Consider the following 20,000-nt stretch of genomic DNA (forward strand, 5'->3'; position numbering starts at 1 on the left):
TCCAGCTTTACCTGGGTCTCTGTGGACCTCACTGCCTCCCAGATCTGTGAGACTTCCAGTCCCTTTGTGTTCACCTGGTCAGTACTGAACTGCTCACACACTCCGCCACATACTGTTCACAGAGACTGCTGAGCGCTGTGCACATACAAGACCATGCACCGTGCAGATAGATCTTCAGGGCTGACATAGACCTTAATCCAAAGCTTTGCATTAATCTACAGGGTAAAACGGACAGACACTAAGAATGGCACTCATCAGGGATTGAAATTTTGCCTTTTTCAGTTTAGTTCCCTTAACCAGGTGTATGGTGCCTGGATCTGGGCAGAATCTCTTGCGTTGGCTAAGATAACTGAAGGGCTAACTGAAAGTGTTTCAGTGTTTTTACTTCATGAAAGCCGGGGCCTGGTTTGGTCTGAGTTCAGTGAATAAATAGGATGTTTTCCGTGTTTTTGTTCCGCTTCCCTCAGCAAGCAGGATGAAACTCTGGGTGTGCTGCTGAATGAGAGCTGCACACACCCTCCCCCTCCCCTGACCACGCCCACCACCACACCCACTCCGTCTCCGACTTCCTCCCACAGTTTCTCCGCACCCTTCACCGCAGCCAGCCAGGCCACCCCGTTGGCTACAGCCAGCACAGCCACAGCCAATAGCACTGTCCCCACCGCCCACACAAACACAATCTCATCTCACAATGCCACTGCCCAACAGAGCACAGTGGCTCTTCCACTGAACACCACCAGAGAAGTGAACACCACCAGGCAACTCAATACAACCTCTGCTCTGCTTAACACCACCAGAGATCTGAATATAACATCTGCTCCACTGAATACCACCACACAATTCAATACAACATCTCCTCCACTGAACACCACCATACAACACAGTACAACATCTCCTCCACTGAACACCACCATACAACACAGTACAACATCTCCTCCACTGAACACCACCATACAACACAATACAACATCTCCTCCACTGAACACCACCATACAACACAGTACAACATCTCCTCCACTGAACACCACCAGGCAACTCAATACAGCTCTTCCAGCCAACACAACAGCTTCATATAATACAACAACGTTTCCACCAAACACAACACAACCTAACACAACAGCTCTTCCAGTCAATGTCACAGTGCCATATAGCGTAACTCTCTCACGAAATACTACACAATACAACACAACAGCTCTCCTGCCCGTTACTACAGTAAAACAAAACACAACAGCTATTCCAGTTAATATCACAACCACATATAACACAACTCTTCCTCCAAACACAACACAGTATAACGCAACAGCTTCATATAATACAACAACGTTTCCACCAAACACAACACAGTATAACACAACAGGTTTTCTGGTAGACACTGCAACACAGTACAATATAACAGGTCCTCCACCAAACATAACAAGATCATTGAACATGACCACCATTCCACCAAATATCATGCAACAACAAAATACAACATTTTTGCCACTAATCATAACAACATATAATACAACAACTGCTCCATTAAACACAACAATGACACTGAACATCACAAAACCATATACTACAACAACTCTTCCACCAAACATAACAGAAAATAATACAACAGCGATTCCACTGAACACAGCAGCACAGTATAACACAACCAGCCTTTTACTCAACACCACACAAAGTAACACAACAGTACTGCCACTGAACACAGCACAATACAATACAACGGCTCTTCTGAATGCTGCGATTGTGCAAAACGCAACAGCTCGTCCACTTAACCTTACAACTCTCCCACCCAACACAACACAACATAACACAACTATTCCACTTAATATCACAACCTCATTTAATACAACTTCTCAACCAAACATAACACAATATAACACAACATCTCTTCCAGTTAATATCACAGCACCGTATAACACAACTGTCCCACCAAACACAACACTATATAACACAACAGCTATTCCAGTTAATATCACAACGCCATATAACACAACTCTCCCACCAAACACAACACTATATAACACAACAGCTATTCCAGTTAATATCACAACGCCATATAACACAACTCTCCCACCAAACACAACAGCTATTCCAGTTAATATCACAACGCCATATAACACAACTCTCCCACCAAACACAACAGCTATTCCAGTTAATGTCACAACGCCACATAACACAACTCTCCCACCAAACACAACAGCTGTTCCTGTTAATATCACAATGTCATATAATACAACTCCTCAACCAAACATAACACTATATATCACAACAGCTATGCCCGTTAATGTCACAACACCATATAATACAACTCTCCCACCAAACACAACAGCTATTCCAGTTAATGTCACAACGCCACATAACACAACTCTCCCACCATACACAACAGCTATTCCAGTTAATTTCACAACCTCATACAACACAACTCTCCCACCAAACACAACAGCTGTTCCTGTTAATATCACAATGTCATATAATACAACTCCTCAACCAAACATAACACTATATATCACAACAGCTATTCCAGTTAATTTCACAACCTCATACAACACAACTCTCCCACCAAACACAACAGCTATTCCAGTTAATGTCACAACGCCATATAACACAACTCTCCCACCAAACACAACACTATATAACACAACAGCTGTTCCAGTTAATGTCACAATAATGCCATTGAATAAAACCATTCTCCCACTGAATATCACAACACAACCTAATGCAACAGCTTTGGCAACTACCACAATGCAGCCTAACACAACAGCTCTGGCAGGCACAACAACACGAGTTAATACCACAAGCCTTCCAGTAGACATCACAATGCAACCTAATGTAACAGCTCGTCTACTGAACACTACAAAGTACAATGTAACAACTCCTATGCAGCAGACAGCAACACGACAGAGTGAGGTCCAGCCGAATGTAACACAAAGACACACCACAACACCTTTAGCCAACATTACACAGATCTCAACCACACAGTCTGCCAACACTACAGCCTCCAGCACAGGTGCAGCTGAGCCACTCCCAGTCGGCCCAACACGAGGGCCAGCAACCACCAATAGCACAACCACCACCACCATCACAACCACAAACTCCACCGTCCCCGCGGTCATTCCCCCGGTCAACCCCACCGACACCCCTCCGGCGAACTCCACTACAGCAGCTACTGCCTCCACGACTGCCACCACAGGTAACCATGGCGAACATCACCCACACGCTCTCTCTACTCGACTGCAGGTTACCATGGCGACCATGCCAAATATGGTTGGGGTTGCTGTCTGGTACACCCCAACTCTGTCGCTGTTCATCCCTCAGCATTAAACTGACATGCTCCTCCCCTTTCCTGCAGTAACCATGACAACGGAGAGCACAGAGACTCAGGCAGACCGGCTGCTGAACCTGACGAAGGATGTGTCCGCTCTCAACTCCTCCCAGGTGGACCAGCTGGTGTCCCAGCTGGAGGACCTGCTGTCTGGGCCCAATGTCAGCCTGGCCCTGGGCCGCAGGCTGGTCACCATCATCAGCAATCTGCTCAATGCCTCCGCTGACACCCTGGCATCCTCCTCCACCAGGTCAGCCTGAAGGAGAGCTCAACAGCTTCAACCCAACATCACTCACCCCCCCAAACAAACAAAAAAAAACCTAACAGCACATTTACCCAGAATCCTGCTGTTCCTGCTGCTCTCAGGATAATCAGGGCGGTGGAAACGTTGGGGCTGAAGCTGGAGGTGCAGGGGGAGACAGAGACCATCACGGCTACATCGCTCGCTCTGGCCGTGAGGAAGGTGGATGGCACCAGCTTCAAGGAGACGTCTTTCTCCATCGCAGACCCTTCCGATCTGCAGGTCCAGTACACCCACGCCCCCCATACACACACACACACACACACACACACACACACACACACTCACCAGTAAAATTCAGACACATCTGTTTTACACGCCAGGCATGTGTTTGATAGCTGGCCCCATCCATGCATGAGTAAGCCTGCTGTATGATGTGAGTGTTAACATGCTCGCTGTGTGTGTATGTCGATCATGCCCTGCAGGTCAGTGTCAGAGGTGAGCGCGGCGCTCACAGGAGTGTGAGGGCTACTGGACCCAACTCCACCCTGGGCTCCATCACACTGCCTGCCTCCCTGACTGACGGCCTGACTCCAGAGGAGCAGCTGCAGGCCTCCAGGGTCCATTTCAACTTCTACAAGAAGAGCACCGTCTTCCAGGTGCCTGCTCCTCTTCCTCCAGCTCTTCCTCTGGCTTTCTGCTCATCCTCCCCTGATCAGCTCCAATTCCTCTGCCTCTCTGCTGCTCTTCCTGATCACTGTGTGTCATGACCCAGTTGAGTAGACCTGAACCAGATTAACCCAGGCAGTCTGAAGAGGTGAGTCCTCAAAAGACAGCTACAGAAATGTTCTCCGATTGAAGAACCTATGCTTAATATATTACATCACTAGGAGTTGAGTTTTGTATTTAATCCTCCTTAAAATTTTTTTATCTCTAAACTCTGAAACCTGAAATATAACCAGAAATGAATGTTGCCAAATTACGCCCATAAGGTACTGAGGTTCACTTGGCCCTTTTTCAGTATGTTGTAAAACAGCAGGTTGAAATTTCTCTCGTTGTTGGACCAGCCCACACGGGGCCTCTGAGTTATACATGCAGAAGCAGCAGAGTTTGGACAGACAGGACAGGCAGATATTTTCACACAAGCACAGAATGCTCCACAGACTGACAGTATACAGGGAGAGAATCGAAAAGACAACATACAGTTTTTGAAACAAACTTATTGTACAACAGTTGTTCACATTACTCAGGGAGCACATGCTAAAGATGGGTGGAGCTGTTTAAAGTAATGTAATATCTCTTTTTCTGTTAGTAGCCCTAGTTTTTGGGAGCATCATTATTTTTCGGTTATTTTTATCTTTTCTGTCAGGGTTCAGGACTGGCAGTATTTCTCTAGTCATATTTCTCTTAGAAGAGGTCTTCCTACACACTCCTTGTTGTGGTGAACCTGTCTTTGCAAAGAACTGCCATATCATTGGTCCAGTTTTGATCTTGTTTATTCTCAATGGCCAATGGCTGTAAAGGAACACATCTTTTGGGTTGTATTTTATACGTTGATATTCATGTTGTGCAGAGAAAAGCTACAGTATTGAAATTCAAATGTGCAGGGCTGGAATTTGACTTTCATGTCATTTGCTATAGTCTGACACCAGGGGGTATAGGTTGTTCCAAAATAACCTCCGACTCATTCATGTAACTGTTAACTCTGCATCCTTTGCATCATTTTAAAGAAGTTTATAGTTTTGTTCTTCAGGACAAATCGAGTCAAACACATTTTAAATAATAATAATAATAATAATAATAAAATAATAATAATAATAAAACATGCAAACATCCCCTTTTTGTTTGTTGGACATGCTTATTTATTATTATTTATTTATTGAATGTGATTAGTTTCTCCGTCTATCTCTCTCTCTCGGTCGCCTCTAGGATCGAGCCCTCGGCCAGCGGAGGCTGAACAGTGACATTCTGGGTACAAGTGTGACCAACCTGTCAATCAGCGACCTGACAGAAAATGTGGTTTTCACTCTGCAAAACAAAAATGTCCCGGTATAGTAGCAGTGGGGAGGGGTTTGTTTATGTCTAGTTTACGGTGTATCCATTTATTTACTGATGTGTGGCTGTCTTCTCGGCTCCATCTGTCTCTCCCACAGGGGAACTTCACTGTCTCTTGTGTGTTCTGGGACTTCAGCCTCAATGGTGAGTGTTGCCTGCCTTTGTGGCTTTCTTTCACTATGGGATTAAAGACTCAGTCTATTGCCAATGGCCCTGGCAGCCCTGTTGTACAGAGTGATTTAGCCAAGCACCGTGCAAGCTAGTGAAATAGCTGGTGTACTTCTGCCTGCTTTCCTGCGGGTCTTAATGCTGTTTTTTGTTTGTGGCAGATGGATCAGGAGGCTGGAACCCTGACGGCTGCTCTGTTCAGAACACGACAGAGGAGGAGACCGTCTGCAGCTGTAACCATCTCACCAGCTTCGCTGTGCTTTTGGTGAGTGTCCGTGTAGTCAAGCAATACACCTGCTCTCTCCCACACCTGCTGTAGGTACATCTGCCCCACTGATGCACACCTTCTTTCTCTGTTACCTGAAATGCGGATTTGCTGTATCAGAGGTTGGATATTATCACACCAAATGTCTGTTGATCTCTGTCTTGCAGGATATTTCCAGACAGGGCATAACAGACCGACTGCAGGCCACCATCCTGACCTTCATCACCTACATCGGCTGTGGGATCTCCGCCATCTTCCTCTCTGTCACTCTGCTCACCTACATCGCCTTTGAGTGAGTCACATGACCTGTGACCCTTCACCTCTCTGTACCACGCAGCAGCACACGCAGGAAAACAGTACATTCAGCGATTGTGTGGAATCATGTTGTTACTGTGGTAAACATTCACAGTGAAAATCGTACGTAAATGGAAGTAACAGAACAGTTGAATGTGACTTTGTTCTGAGTGTAACCTGTGACCTTTCACCTCTCTTCACTATATGACAACACCCACAGGAAAGCCAAGCGATTACACAAAAATTCGCAGAAATTTGTAGTCCAGTGACATCTCTAAACGGGCGCGAGAAAACGTTTCAGTCCGCTTTTTTCTTCTTCCTGCAGGAAGCTGCGGAGGGACATCCCCTCCAAGATCCTGATCCAGCTGTGCACGGCACTGCTGCTGCTCAACCTGGTCTTCCTGCTGGACTCGTGGCTGGCGCTGTACCCGAGCGCCGTGGGCCTCTGCATCTCCACCGCCTTCTTCCTGCACTACTTCCTGCTCGTCTCCTTCACCTGGATGGGCCTGGAGGCCTTCCACATGTACCTGGCCATCGTCAAGGTCTTCAACACGTACATGTCGAGATACATGCTCAAGTTCTCCCTCTTCGGCTGGGGTAGGCCATCGTTAACACCTGCTTCTAAAGTCAGAACAACGTTGTTGTGTAATAGTGACCGCGTGAAACCGCATAATCATGTTCACCTACTGTTATATCATTCTGCAAGGTACTTAACCCAAAGTGCCCCGGAAAAGGGTGTCCGTTCAATGTATAAATATAGATTAGTTAGTACAGACCAACAGCAGTTGCTCCTGGAGTGTTGCTGTGTGGTACACCCCCCCCCCCCCACACCCCCCAACTGGATTTGACGAAGTTCTAGAGCCTAATACCCAGTGTGTTCCAGTTTATGTTTCCTGAATTTATTGTCCCAAAAAATGGGGGGGGGGGGGGGGAATTTACTTAATCTGTTAACTCAGTCTTAACTTTGAGGGTGTCAGTGTTTCAGAGGATGCTAGAAACCCTGCTGGATGATCATTCTGAAGCCCTGTTAGCATTTCTGTATCAGATGGTGCTGGTTTAACATTCTGACCGACGCCCATATGCGGATTCTGACAGCGGGCGTGTAAACGCATTAATGCCTTATCCCTTTGCTGGAACGTTTCAGGTGTTCCTCTCATTGTGGTCATCATTGTGATCGCGATCAGCAAAGACAACTACGGCCTTATTTCCTACGGAAGGTTCAGCGACGGCACCACGGATGATTTGTGAGTTCTTTTTTTATTTTAAACATGATCATAACTGTACTAAAGTTTTACTCAATGGAAATAAGTATTATTTTAATGTCAGCCTTAATGAGAAATACCCTGGATTCCAGCATTATCACTTTTCTGAAATGGAATATGCAGGGACTGAATCATTCAGGGAGGCTAAAAACTGAAAAACTGACCTGATACAGACTTAAGAAACCTAACTGCTTCCTCTGAGTCACTCTAGTCTTTATCAGCAGAAGGAAAATGCTCATGGCTGCTTCTACAGACAGATAAGTAAATCAAGGGATGTAATATACACTATCCACCCATAGACAGGAGGTGTGACCTCTGTGTGACCTTCCTGCAGCTGCTGGCTGAAGAATGACATTGCCTTCTACGTGGCGGTGGTGGCCTACTTCTGCCTGGTCTTCGTGGTGAACCTGGCCATGTTCGTGGTGGTGATGGTGCAGCTTTACCGGATCAAGCGGCAGAACCCCCATAACACCCAGCACCGCAACGGGCTACAGGATCTGCGCAGTGTGGTCGGACTCACAGTCCTCCTGGGCCTGACCTGGGGCTTCGCCTTCTTCGCCTGGGGACCCGTCAACCTGGCATTCATGTACCTGTTTGCCATCTTCAACTCTCTGCAGGGTGAGCTTCCACACACTGGAGACAGATACACTGCCCAACCAATCACCTTACTCTCCAAAACCCCACAGCCAATCACCTTACTCTCCAAAACCCCACCTCAAATGTCTAATCACACTACAGTGCAAAATTCCATCACTGCTCACTTCACTAAAACCTTTATCAGTTGTATCTAGGGAAAGAATTTGTTGAGATGAAGCACAAACCAAGTAGACCCCTTTTACCAGGGTAACGCATTCTTAGCCTGTCCAGCTAAATACCTTCCTTAGGTCAGTGTGTTTCGGGGAATCATTCTGTGTCCCCTTTATAGGAGATAATATTTGCTCTTCCTTTTATGATTTTCTAAGTTGTTACAGCGCAGGCCCTCTGAAGTCCTGGCTGTGGTGTAATACGCACCTGTAACACGGTGTCAATGCCGGCTCTCTCGCAGGGTTCTTCATCTTCGTGTTCCACTGCGCCATCAAGGAGAACGTTCGCAAACAGTGGAGGACCTACCTGTGCTGCGGGAAGCTGCGGCTGGCGGAAAACACAGGTACAGAAGAAAAGCCCCGGCGCGGTCCGAGAACGGGAGAGACGGCGGTGATGAGCAGGGGGCTTACGGCCGTTATCACGCTGTATAACCTGTGCTGTCATGCTGGGGTATCTGAGGGTGGGACCTGCAAGCCAGGCGTTGGATAATCAGGCTGGGGACTGTAAGAATGGATGATGTTGGATGTATTGTAAGATGGTTCTTAAGATGTTTCTTTAGACCTGTCTTGCACCTGAACATGTAATAGTTAATCCCCTGGGGGACAAAGCCCTTGTGCCTGCAGCGCCCCCCCCCCCGCCCCCTGTTCCACGTAACCACATGCTAACAGTGTCACTCTCTGTCTACCCAGAATGGAGCCGCACTGCCACCCAGAACAACACGAAGAAGCACTCAGTGATCACTGCAGCCTCCTTTCACTCCTCCAGCTCCATGCTGTCCAACAACACCTCCAGCACCTCCTTCCTGGCCAGCGAGAGCATAGAGCAGCCCAGCGTGGGTGGGTGGAGCCAGATCCACGGCTAAGTTGCAGCTCTGCCGGCCCAGACTGCCCCCCCGCAGCAGAACCAGGGCCAGCTAACCCATCACAACAGAGTCTAACCATCGGTGTGTGTGTGTCTCCGCTCTGCAGGTGGTCCTCATGAGAACACCATGATCACATCACTGGAGGAAGTGAATGGGGATGTGGTCTTCAATGAGATCAACAGCAGGCACCGGACTCAGAGACTGCAGTGAATTCTGGGAGAAGATGTGGTCTTCTGTTTGTCCTTTAGCCCACAGTGTTGGGTTTGGGGGGTCTAGGGGGGGTAAAAATGTCTGTCCTTGAGCCCAGTGGGAGGTGGGTTCTGTGCCATAATCCACTGAAACAGGGAATGCCTTTTTCCAGACATTTTATAAGTATATGATAAAAGTCACCTTGTGACAGGAATTCCTTTAACCAACAAGGAAAAGTTGTGCAGCTGTGCTGTGTGGGTTAGGAAGCTAAGCTCACAAACAAAGAGCTGTGAGACCAAATCCAGAATGTGGCACTGCTGAGCAAGGTGCTCAGTCTTGCTTTGGTAAATATCCAGCTGTATGAATGTGTCTAATGTAAGCCGTGTAATTCACCCTGACTGAGGGGAGTCTAGTGTGACGGGTGTCCCAGAATGGAGAGAGAGGTTCATTTCTCACAGACATTGCTGTGTGTGGCGGTGTGTCCTGTTTCTCCTCTGTCTTCTGAAACAGTGTTAAACCGGTTTGCCTTTTTAGTTCTGAGTTTTCCAGCTCTTGCAGGATAAGGCATGACCTTAAGGTAAAGGAAACATTAGCGAATTAGAGAAGACTTGTAGACAACGCAGTGGATTCTGGGAAGGTGGGAGACAAAGAAATCTGAGAGCCTATGAGCTAACTCCCGACACTGTTGTTAAAGGCAGTGGGTGTGCACTCACCACGCCTTCTTTTGAAAACACATCCCTTTGAAATCATTGTGGGATTTTTTTTCTTTCTACCTTTTAGTTGGCACAGTGTCCATGCATTGATGTGTTTGATGTATACATCATACAGGAGAATGTTGCCTTGTTCCCATCAGCCTTACTGAAGGACTGAACTCAGTTTATTCTCCTGGAGATGAAAACACCCTTAGATGGTTTACTGTTCCATCCTCATGGATTTTCAAACTGAACTGGGACCAGTTGTTGCAGAGCTGTGGCTGAATTGCGTTGCTGACTGGTCTGATGGAGGATCATGTGATCGAAGATAACGCAGCTGCAGGTTGTCTGCCTCCTAGAAAGATTACTTCCTGGTTTGCGGGCTGGTAGAAACTGCATTCGAACATTTCTCATCGAAACAAGCAAACAAATTCATTACATAACTGTGATTTAAAAACATAGTGAAGTTGACAAAGATGAAAGATGAAGGCACAGAGTGTATTTCAGACGTAGAAGCAGATGCAGAAAGTCTGTGACTCAGTGATCTGGTGGTGGAGTGTTTCCACTGACCAGGAGCGAGTGCTTTACACTGTGTAGGTTTACAGGGGAGGAGCTGATACGCTGGTGCAGTGAGGCCCAGTGGGACGGCTACGCTGGGTGCAGTGAGGCCCAGTGGGACGGCTACGCTGGTGCAGTGAGGGCCAGTGGGACGGATACGCTGGTGCACTGAGGGCCCAGTGGGACGGATACTCTGGGTGCAGTGAGGGCCCAGTGGGACGGATACGCAGTGAGGCACAGTGGGACGGATACTCTGGGTGCAGTGAGGCCCAGTGGGACGGCTACGCAGTGAGGGCCAGTGGGACGGATACGCTGGGTGCAGGGAGGCCCAGTGGGACGGATACTCTGGGTGCAGTGAGGCCCAGTGGGACGGATACGCAGTGAGGGCCCAGTGGGGCGGATACGCTGGTGCAGTGAGGGCCAGGGGGACGGATACGCAGTGAGGGCCAGTGGGACGGATACGCTGGGTGCAGTGAGGGCCCAGTGGGGCGGATACGCTGGTGCAGTGAGGGCCAGGGGGATGGCAGCACCATGCAGCGTGCTGTGTGCTCATGCACACTGTACTGCATCCCAAGAGCGCAGAGCTCCATCCAAGAAGACCAGGAAGTTCTCTGTTGTTTTACTTGAATTTGATGCAAATTTGTAAATCTGAAGTTTTTTATTGCTTTTTTTATGAAGGCTTTTTTTACTGTCTGCTGACGTGAATTATACTTTTTGGAAAAATTTATAGTTTTCACTGAATTTGTAAACCAAGATTTTTTTTTTCAAGCGTTTGTTTATTTCGTGGATGTTCAACAACTATACATTTATAATTTTACAATTTAGAAACAGCTGATTGCAGGTAAATAAATAATAAAGATATTTTTGTTTTTAAAGTTGTTTTTGCCTTTTTTATCTACCTTCCAGCTCCAGGACCAAGACATACGCACACGAACACACACACAAACACACACACACACACATAAACACACATACATACACACAGAGACACAGCACAGAAGCACACACAGAGTGCATACGCACAAACACATACACACCCCCACACACACACACACACATACATACACACTGAGACACAGCACAGAAGCACACACAGAGTGCATACGCACAAACACATACACACCCCCACACGCACACACACGCACACACACGCACACACACAGATTGCGCACGCGCACACGCACACACACAGAGTCACAGCACAGACACACACACATATTCCTTCATACAAAATGCCAATACCAGGCATGTAATCATTTAAAGTAAATATAAATGCAATTATAAATGGACCAATCAATAAACAGCTACATTAGAACTGAGGGGTAGATCTATAGTCTCCTCGTGAGCCCTGTGGGCCTGTCTCATCACACACATCACATGAGCAGCCCCCTCAGAATCACACCAGCTTACCCATAGTGCTCTGCTGCACACACCCACAGTGCTCAATCAGCCAATCAGGCTTACAGCCTGGATCCGGGCACTCACAATATGGCCGACCTCCAACAGCGGCAAAGAAAAGCGTGGCTAAAACAGAGATCATCGTGTGGAGAGCAGAACTTTTCTCTTAATGTAGAAACACAGTGCAATAAGCTTCCATTACACCCTGGTTCCTGTGACACTAACATTCCTGCAGGCAGTGCAGTAAGCTTCCATTACACCCTGGTTCCTGTAACACTAACATTCCTGCAGGCAGTGCAGTAAGCTTCCATTACACCCTGGTTCCTGTGACACTAACATTCCTGCAGGCAGTGCAGTAAGCTTCCATTACACCCTGGTTCCTGTGACACTAACATTCCTGCAGGCAGCTGACTACAGTAGTACTTAGACTTTCATTGGGTCACTGAAGGGCATTGTTGTTTTAGATCATGGTGCTGTGTTTTGCACAGGAGTGTGTGTTCAGGAACCCTTGCACTGTGTTGGTGTGTTGTGTTTTAGTATAGTGCTGTGTTTAGGAGTATAGTACTGTGATTAGGAGTATAGTGCTGTGATTAGGAGTATAGTGCTGTGTTTAGGAATATAGTGCTGTGTTTTAGTATTGTGCTGTGTTTGAGTATAGTGCTGTGTTTTAGTATAGTGCCATGTTTAGGAGTATCGTGCTGTGTTTAGGAGTATAGTGCTGAGTTTTAGTATAGTGCTGTGTTTAGGAGTATAGTGCTGTGTTTACGAGTATAGTGCTGAGTTTTAGTATAGTGCTGTGTTTTGGAGTATATTGGTGTGTTTTTTGTATAGTGCTGTGTTTGAGTGTGTAGTGTGTAGGAGTGCTGTGCTATGTTAAGAGGTACAGTGCGGTAATTAGTAGCACTGACATGTTCAGATGTTTGTCTGTTTAGGTACAGAGATGTTTCAGAGTCGATGCTCCATTAGAGCAGAGAAGAGTTTCTGAGTCCTAGTCCAGGACAGCAGGAAAGACTATAATGAGTCTTTACTCCATTGGAGCAGAGAAGGCTTTATGAGTCAGTGCTCCAACAGAGAGCAGTTCATGAGTACATACTCCAGCGTAGAGCAGTTCATGAGTATGTGCTCCAGCATAGAGCAGTTCATGAGTATGTGCTCCAGCGTAGAGCAGTTCATGAGTAAATATTCCATTGTAGAGCAGTTCATGAGTATGTGCTCCATCGTACAGCAGTTCATGAGTACATGCTCTATCGTAGAGCAGTTCATGAGTATGTGCTCCATCGTACAGCAGTTTATGAGTACATGCTCCATCGTACAGCAGTTTATGAGTACATGCTCCATCGTTCAGCAGTTCATGAGTATGTGCTCCAGCGTAGAGCAGTTCATGAGTAAATACTCCAGCGTAGAGCAGTTCATGAGTAAATACTCCAGCGTAGAGCAGTTCATGAGTATGTGCTCCAGCGTAGAGCAGTTCATGAGTAAATACTCCAGCATAGAGCAGTTCATGAGTACGTGCTCCATCGTAGAACAGTTCATGAGTATGTGCTCCAGCGTAGAGCAGTTCATGAGTAAATACTCCAGCGTAGAGCAGTTCATGAGTACATGCTCCATCGTAGAGCAGTTCATGAGTACATGCTCCAGTAGATGATGTTGAAGAGCAGGTAAGCCACAGGGAACAGTATCCGTGAGTAGGAGTCGATCATGTGGCTGTTGGTCATGATGTAGTTGATGTTTTTCCTGACAGAGCGATTTCGGCGCAGCCTGGTGCCCTCTGTGGGCGGGGTCTCTGTAGCACTCCGGGGCGCCCCCTGCTGATCAACGCTGGAGGAGATTTCTGGATAGGGGGAGAGCTCAATCTCATCGTCATGGAAACAGCCATCGAAGGCCATGGCCTGGGTGGCGTTGAAGGAGGCAGGGAGCTGTAGGGAGAACAGAGCTATTAACACCCGATACCTCACACACCTCACACCTGATACCACACACACACACCTGATACCTCACACATACCTCACACACACCTGATACCTCACACACACCTGATCCCTCACACATACCTCACACACACCTGATACCTCACACACACACCTGATACCTCACACATACCTCACACCTGATACCACACACACACCTGATACCTCACACATACCTCACACACACCTGATACCTCACACACCTGATACCTCACACACACACAAACCTCACACACACACACCTTACACACACCTCACAAACACCTCACACACCTCATACTTACCTCACACACACACCGCACACACACACACTTGATACCTCACACACACCTCACACACACACCTGATACCTCACATACGCCGCACATATACACACCTAATACCTCACACACACACACACACACACACACACCACACACACACACACACACACACACCGCATACACCTGACACACACACACCGCATATACCTGACACACACTGACACACACACACACCGCACACACCTCACACACACACATATACAAAAAAGGAAAGCCAAGCTGAATCATATAATGGGCTTCATCATGTCACTTTCATTTGTAAATCAATACGTCTTTCATACTCTCTAATAAATACAGCAGTTATTTGTTGGCTGATTTGAGACAGTGGGTCATTCTGTTTCTCACACACTCAGAGATCTGGGGGATTACAGGGTGGTTTCTGTCTTTTTCTGTCTATTTGTGGGCTCCAGATTCCTCTTTCTTTACAAAAAAGAAATTTTGAGATGTTTGTCTCCCATGAAACTTTTCACTTGTGTCTTTTCTGAGAGCAATTTCTCACTCTGAACAGCAGAGGGAGGCTTTGACCATCTGTAGATACCTAGTGCTGGTTGAACTTGTTTTGAACAGAAAAAAATCCATCATGAATGGAAAATGCTGAACTGATACTATGAGGTCCACAGGCACAAGCTGTGTCACTTCTAGAGCCTCCTGCCCCTTGACCTCTGACCCACAACCCCGCTGAGATGGTGACCTTTCCCCTCTTGAGCTTCTTCATCTCCTCGATGGTGGTGAAGTAGTTGACAGCGGCGTACTCGATGACGGAGAGGAAGACGAAGAGGAAGCTGGCCCACAGGTAGATGTCCACCGCTTTGACGTAGGACACCTGGGGCATGGAGGCCGACACGCCCGTGATGATGGTGGACATGGTCAGCACCGTGGTGATACCTGCACAGGTGAGAGAGATGCACACGCGCACACACACACACACACACACACAGCTGCAGGAAGTGATGCAGAGCAGCCCTCATCTTTCCCCACCACAAACCCCGCCCTGTTCTGTCTGTTATCAGATATCTCTCTGTTCATTGGCTGGCTTCATTGGCTGTGAGGGAACAAACTTCTGCATGTTCAAAGCATCCCATTCCTGGTGGCTGACTGTCCAGGTAAATTAAATATGATGAGAAGCATACAAGTGTGTTCAAGTGGTTAGAGAGCTACAGGAAGAGCCACACTGCTGATTGCACTCTGTACAGGTGTGCTCAGGCGGTTAGAGTGTTACAGGAAGAGCCCCACTCCTGATAGTGTTCTGTACAGGTGTGCTCAGGTGGTTAGAGCGTTACAGGAAGAGCCCCACTCCTGATAGTGTTCTGTACAGGTGTGTTCAGGTGTTTAAAGTGTTCCAGGAAGACCTGCCCTCCTGACTGTGCTCTGTACAGGTGTGGTTGTAGGAGGTGTTTGGAACGCTGAATGAGTGACCCGCACTGAGTTTCCTCATATCCGGAGAGCCGGCTTTCCCTTTGGCCTCTGAGCGAATGAAAGACTTCCTGTTTTGAGTGGGAGAGACTCACAGCAGTATGACACACAGGAAGTGGGAGAGGCTGAAGCTGGAGTTTCTGCTCGCTGTGTTATGATTCACCTGATGTTTTACGCACACACAACTACGACTCACCTGGGTAACAGTGCTACACAGGTCAGGCAGGAGGATACACTTTATAATGGCTGATGTGAGTGAGCTGTTGTTTGCTGTACGGTTATAAAAGGTTCTTAACCCAAATGGCCTCAGTGACTGGCCAGCTGTATGAAGGCTGGACTGGCTTACATGTGAAAATTGTAAGCTACATAAGTTACTCTGACAAAGACAGTTTGCTGTGCAAAAGTAACATCTCATAACGGGTTTAAAGTCTATATGCCTGTGATCCAGCTGTATAGCTGACCCTAGAGTACAGATCAGGAAACGGAGTGAGCTGTGCTGTTACTGGGGCCCCAGAACGGTCCTAACCAGGGTACTGACCCCAGAACACCCACACTGCAGCTAAAACGGCCACGCCCTCTCACCCAGCCACAGACACAGAACGCCTGTGACATCACGCTGACCCAGTGGCATGTCCACCGCTGCAGCATGTAAACACCTCCTCTGTCCCATAATAAACAAACAGCCGGAATACGAGGTGCCCCGCCCCATCCCGCCCCGCCCCAGGGGTAATTTAGGACTCCAGTAAATAATGAGACCACAGGACAATCTTAGAATAAGTGTTTCTCCCCCGACTCCCTCCTTATTCACACCCCCAGTCATATTTCTCTCTGTCAGGGGAAACACCAGCCCGGGAGCTGTGTAAATAGACAGCATCTGTAAGTCACTCTGATTAGTGAGTGCGTTCCAAGCAAACCCACCACAGCACACTGCACAAGCCTCCATCCTACATGAAAGCAAACAAGTACCTGTTAAAAAATCCAGGACAGAGAGGTACCGAGAGGATCAATGGAACAATAAAGACAGGACAGGTGAGAAGGAACGGTCAGTGTGTCCAGGTAGAGGGAGGACAGGTGGGCAAGGTGGTACCTAGCGAGACTCTTGCTGGGACGGCCCTCCTGTCGATCCAGAAGGACACCCAGGAGAGCACGACCATCAACATGGTGGGGAAATACGTCTGCAGCATGAAGAAGAAGATGTGCCTCCTGAGAATGAAGTTTATATACAGCCGGTTATACCAGCCTGGGGGCAGGAGAGAGGGCGGGGGAGAGAGGGGGGGGGAAGGAGGGAGAGGGTGAGGGAGAGAGAGAGGGAGAGAGAGAGAGAGGGGGAGGGAGAGGGAGAGAGAGGGAGAGAGAGAGAGAGGGAGGGAGAGAGAGAGAGAGAGGGGGAGGGAGAGAGAGAGAGAGAAAGTTACTTTCAATTATGTGATCAGCAGTGATACAGACAGGACAGGAGAGATGCTTCTGAGAAACAGACAGTGCAGCTGAAGCAAGCGTAAGCTAGCAGGCAGCACAGGAGTGGGGAGAGCACAGCTTTGCTCAACACTCCGCTTTCCACCGGTATCACCGTGCTGAGCTGCTTCATACCTGCTCATCTCGTGTTATCAGAAACACGGACGACTGCCTGCATTCAGTGCATAATTTCAGTGACGTATGCTTAACTGTAATTAACCTCTGCCTTTTCATTCGTAGGTCTGTGTGTGGAACAGGCGAAGTTGGGCCGAATGTTAAGGTGGACGCAAACCTGTACGCTCCTGCTGCACTGTGCAGAAACGGAGGGAGTCAGACCTGGGCCCCACACACCGGGGGGAGACAGGAAGCCCTCTGCACACAGACAGGGTGGAGCCACACACACATGCATGCACATATATATACACACACACACACACACACACACACACATACACGCACACACATGCACACATACACACACACATGCACACACACACACACACACACACACACACACACACACACACACACACACACACACACACACACACGTGTACACATGCATGCGTATACATACACACACACACACACACACATACACACACGCACACACACACACACACTCACACACACACACACACACATGCACACATACACGCACACACACACACGCGCACACACACACACACACACACACATGCACATACCTGTGCTGCTGTAGAAGGCTAGCCCGTTGGAGGGATGGAATTCTTCAATGAAAAACTGAGAGAGCAAGATCTCGTCTGTCCGTAGCGAATCGTTTCCGTTCTTCCAGTAGAGCATTAGATCATTCTCGTTATATGCATCTTCCACAGGGAGAGAGAAAACAGGGAGATGAGGAGCCAGACAGGAAAACTCCTTTTCAGCTGCTCTGAAGTGACAGAGCCACACAGGTGATGGCCGTACTCTTTTCTTGTGATATCCAGCTGTCAGAGTTCATTAACAGCTGCAGGATGTAGTAACAAGAATAATGAACAGGATTCGAAAGGGGGTAAGGGCTAAGACAAGTGGGGCACTGCTTCATTTCAGAGTCAAACAGTCGAAAGTGTGGTAGCACCACCCTTAGCCCAGGGCCTAGCTGACCCTGGTCCAACATTTCGGGGTGTGAAATGAGGGTAAGCTAGCCAGTTTTAGCCCAGTGTTAGGCCAGGATAAGGATAACCCTAAGTGTGAATAGACCTGTTGTGAGAATACACCTTCAGCAAGGCTTAGCAGTCAAAGCCACCACAGTAGACTTCAATAACTAGTGCAACAGAAACAACACATTTTGCTAGCTAGCTACCGCTCCACTGCAGTGTGCTTACAGTCTGAAGATAGAGAGGATTTTCATCTCAGGATGGCCACCCCATGTGAGTGCAGAAAAGCTAGAAGCCAGTCACACGGAAGGCATTACGCCAATCAGCTACAGAGAGAGACAGCCCCCTCGCAAATCACAGAGACCCAGTTTTAAACTCTTTACTCGGTAATTCAATATAGAGAGACAGATATCTCTGGGTAGTGACCCCTATCCACCAATAACAACTTCATACATCCTAATGTAGCTTAATCTATCTTAGTTTAGGAGACTTTACTCTCCACAGAAAAACGCTGTGATTGGTTGATCAGTCAGTCAGTTAATATACTACACCATATGATAGCTGCACCCATTTGGGGTTTCCTGAAGCCTCACTCTCCCATCTTTCGGTGTCTCTCTCAGAAAGGAAAGAAGGGTTCTGTCACGACACTCTGACCCTGGGCGTCTCTCAGCCTTTTTCTCACAATGGTTTTCATCTTGAGAAGGGTTAGCTCAGCTGATCTTGGATCTGATGTTTTAGACACATAAAGTGCCTGGAGTATGACATAGCACCTGTGTGTGGGTATGTGTTGGGTTCAGATGTGTGCAGGGGTATTGGGTCGGGTGTGTACAGGTGTGTACAGGTGTGTGGCCCATACTCACAGCTCTCCAGCTCCAGAGAGCAGTTCTGTGTGTCCAGGGGAAACCTGCTGAAATCCATGGAGCAGAGAGCAGTCACTGTGATCCTGCAACACAACATAGACTCAGTCTGCTGTACTGGTACACATCCACACACACTCACACACACTCGCACACACACCCACACCCACACACACTCACACACACTCACACACACTCACACACACACACACACACACACACACACACACACACACACACACACACACACACACACACACACCCACACACACCCACATCCACACGCACAAACACACACACCGTACATATATACATCACAAACACACACGCTGGTATGATTTCATTTGCACAAATGGGTTCAGAAAGAGAATTCTGAAAAGCACAGGCACTGCTCTGATTGGTCACAGTAGCTCTCCAGGACTGTAGCAGTAACATCAGGAACACCTAACTGAGGGACCAATTACAGTGGAGGCACTGTGCTACACTCAACCCCAAACACTCAGTGATGATGTACTGATGTATGTTTCCATATGAGCAGGGACAGGCGCGGACAGCGCCACGGACAGCGCCCCCTGTGGCTGGAGGCCGTACCTCACGCTGTAGAGGATGTTGCCGTCGGGGTAGACCCTGAGCATGATGTTCTCCATGGTGGTGTCGTGGATGAAGGAGCGTTTGGAGTGGACGAAGAAGACGTCCGGCACCCAGATCTTCTTCACCAGCCTGGCGTCGAAGGTGCGGCTCTTGTTGTTGCTGGAGGGGAAGGCCAGCCGCT

At 47.9% G+C, this 20,000-nt stretch overlaps 2 protein-coding genes across 2 annotated transcripts in view; one reads left to right on the plus strand and one right to left on the minus strand.

The window, feature by feature from the left end:
- adgrg2a (adhesion G protein-coupled receptor G2a) overlaps nt 1-9,539 on the plus strand; it is a 20,054-nt gene extending 10,515 nt beyond the window's left edge. Inside the window, exons 18-33 of the mRNA XM_036520589.1 lie at nt 1-77; nt 468-1,993; nt 2,309-3,181; nt 3,341-3,563; nt 3,680-3,836; nt 4,040-4,213; nt 5,484-5,603; nt 5,708-5,753; nt 5,939-6,042; nt 6,210-6,334; nt 6,662-6,933; nt 7,481-7,580; nt 7,933-8,216; nt 8,644-8,745; nt 9,092-9,238; nt 9,371-9,539. The exon at nt 1-77 is cut by the window's left edge and continues 44 nt beyond it. Of these exons, the coding sequence (XP_036376482.1) occupies nt 1-77; nt 468-1,993; nt 2,309-3,181; nt 3,341-3,563; nt 3,680-3,836; nt 4,040-4,213; nt 5,484-5,603; nt 5,708-5,753; nt 5,939-6,042; nt 6,210-6,334; nt 6,662-6,933; nt 7,481-7,580; nt 7,933-8,216; nt 8,644-8,745; nt 9,092-9,238; nt 9,371-9,474 (4,434 nt within the window). The 3' untranslated portion in view covers nt 9,475-9,539. The remainder of the gene's footprint in view (nt 78-467; nt 1,994-2,308; nt 3,182-3,340; nt 3,564-3,679; nt 3,837-4,039; nt 4,214-5,483; nt 5,604-5,707; nt 5,754-5,938; nt 6,043-6,209; nt 6,335-6,661; nt 6,934-7,480; nt 7,581-7,932; nt 8,217-8,643; nt 8,746-9,091; nt 9,239-9,370) is intronic.
- Nucleotides 9,540-13,720: 4,181 nt separating this feature from the next.
- Nucleotides 13,721-20,000, minus strand: part of LOC118772873 (gamma-aminobutyric acid receptor subunit rho-3) — a 16,194-nt gene continuing 9,914 nt past the window's right edge. The window contains exons 4-9 of the mRNA XM_036521518.1: nt 19,820-20,000; nt 19,232-19,314; nt 17,964-18,101; nt 16,892-17,044; nt 15,083-15,276; nt 13,721-14,017 (exon numbers count right to left, since the gene is read on the minus strand). The exon at nt 19,820-20,000 is cut by the window's right edge and continues 43 nt beyond it. Coding sequence (XP_036377411.1) covers nt 13,721-14,017; nt 15,083-15,276; nt 16,892-17,044; nt 17,964-18,101; nt 19,232-19,314; nt 19,820-20,000 — 1,046 coding nt within the window. The remainder of the gene's footprint in view (nt 14,018-15,082; nt 15,277-16,891; nt 17,045-17,963; nt 18,102-19,231; nt 19,315-19,819) is intronic.

The sequence above is a fragment of the Megalops cyprinoides genome, chromosome 2 (genome assembly GCF_013368585.1).
Source record: "Megalops cyprinoides isolate fMegCyp1 chromosome 2, fMegCyp1.pri, whole genome shotgun sequence".
In the NCBI taxonomy this organism is placed as follows: domain Eukaryota; kingdom Metazoa; phylum Chordata; class Actinopteri; order Elopiformes; family Megalopidae; genus Megalops; species Megalops cyprinoides.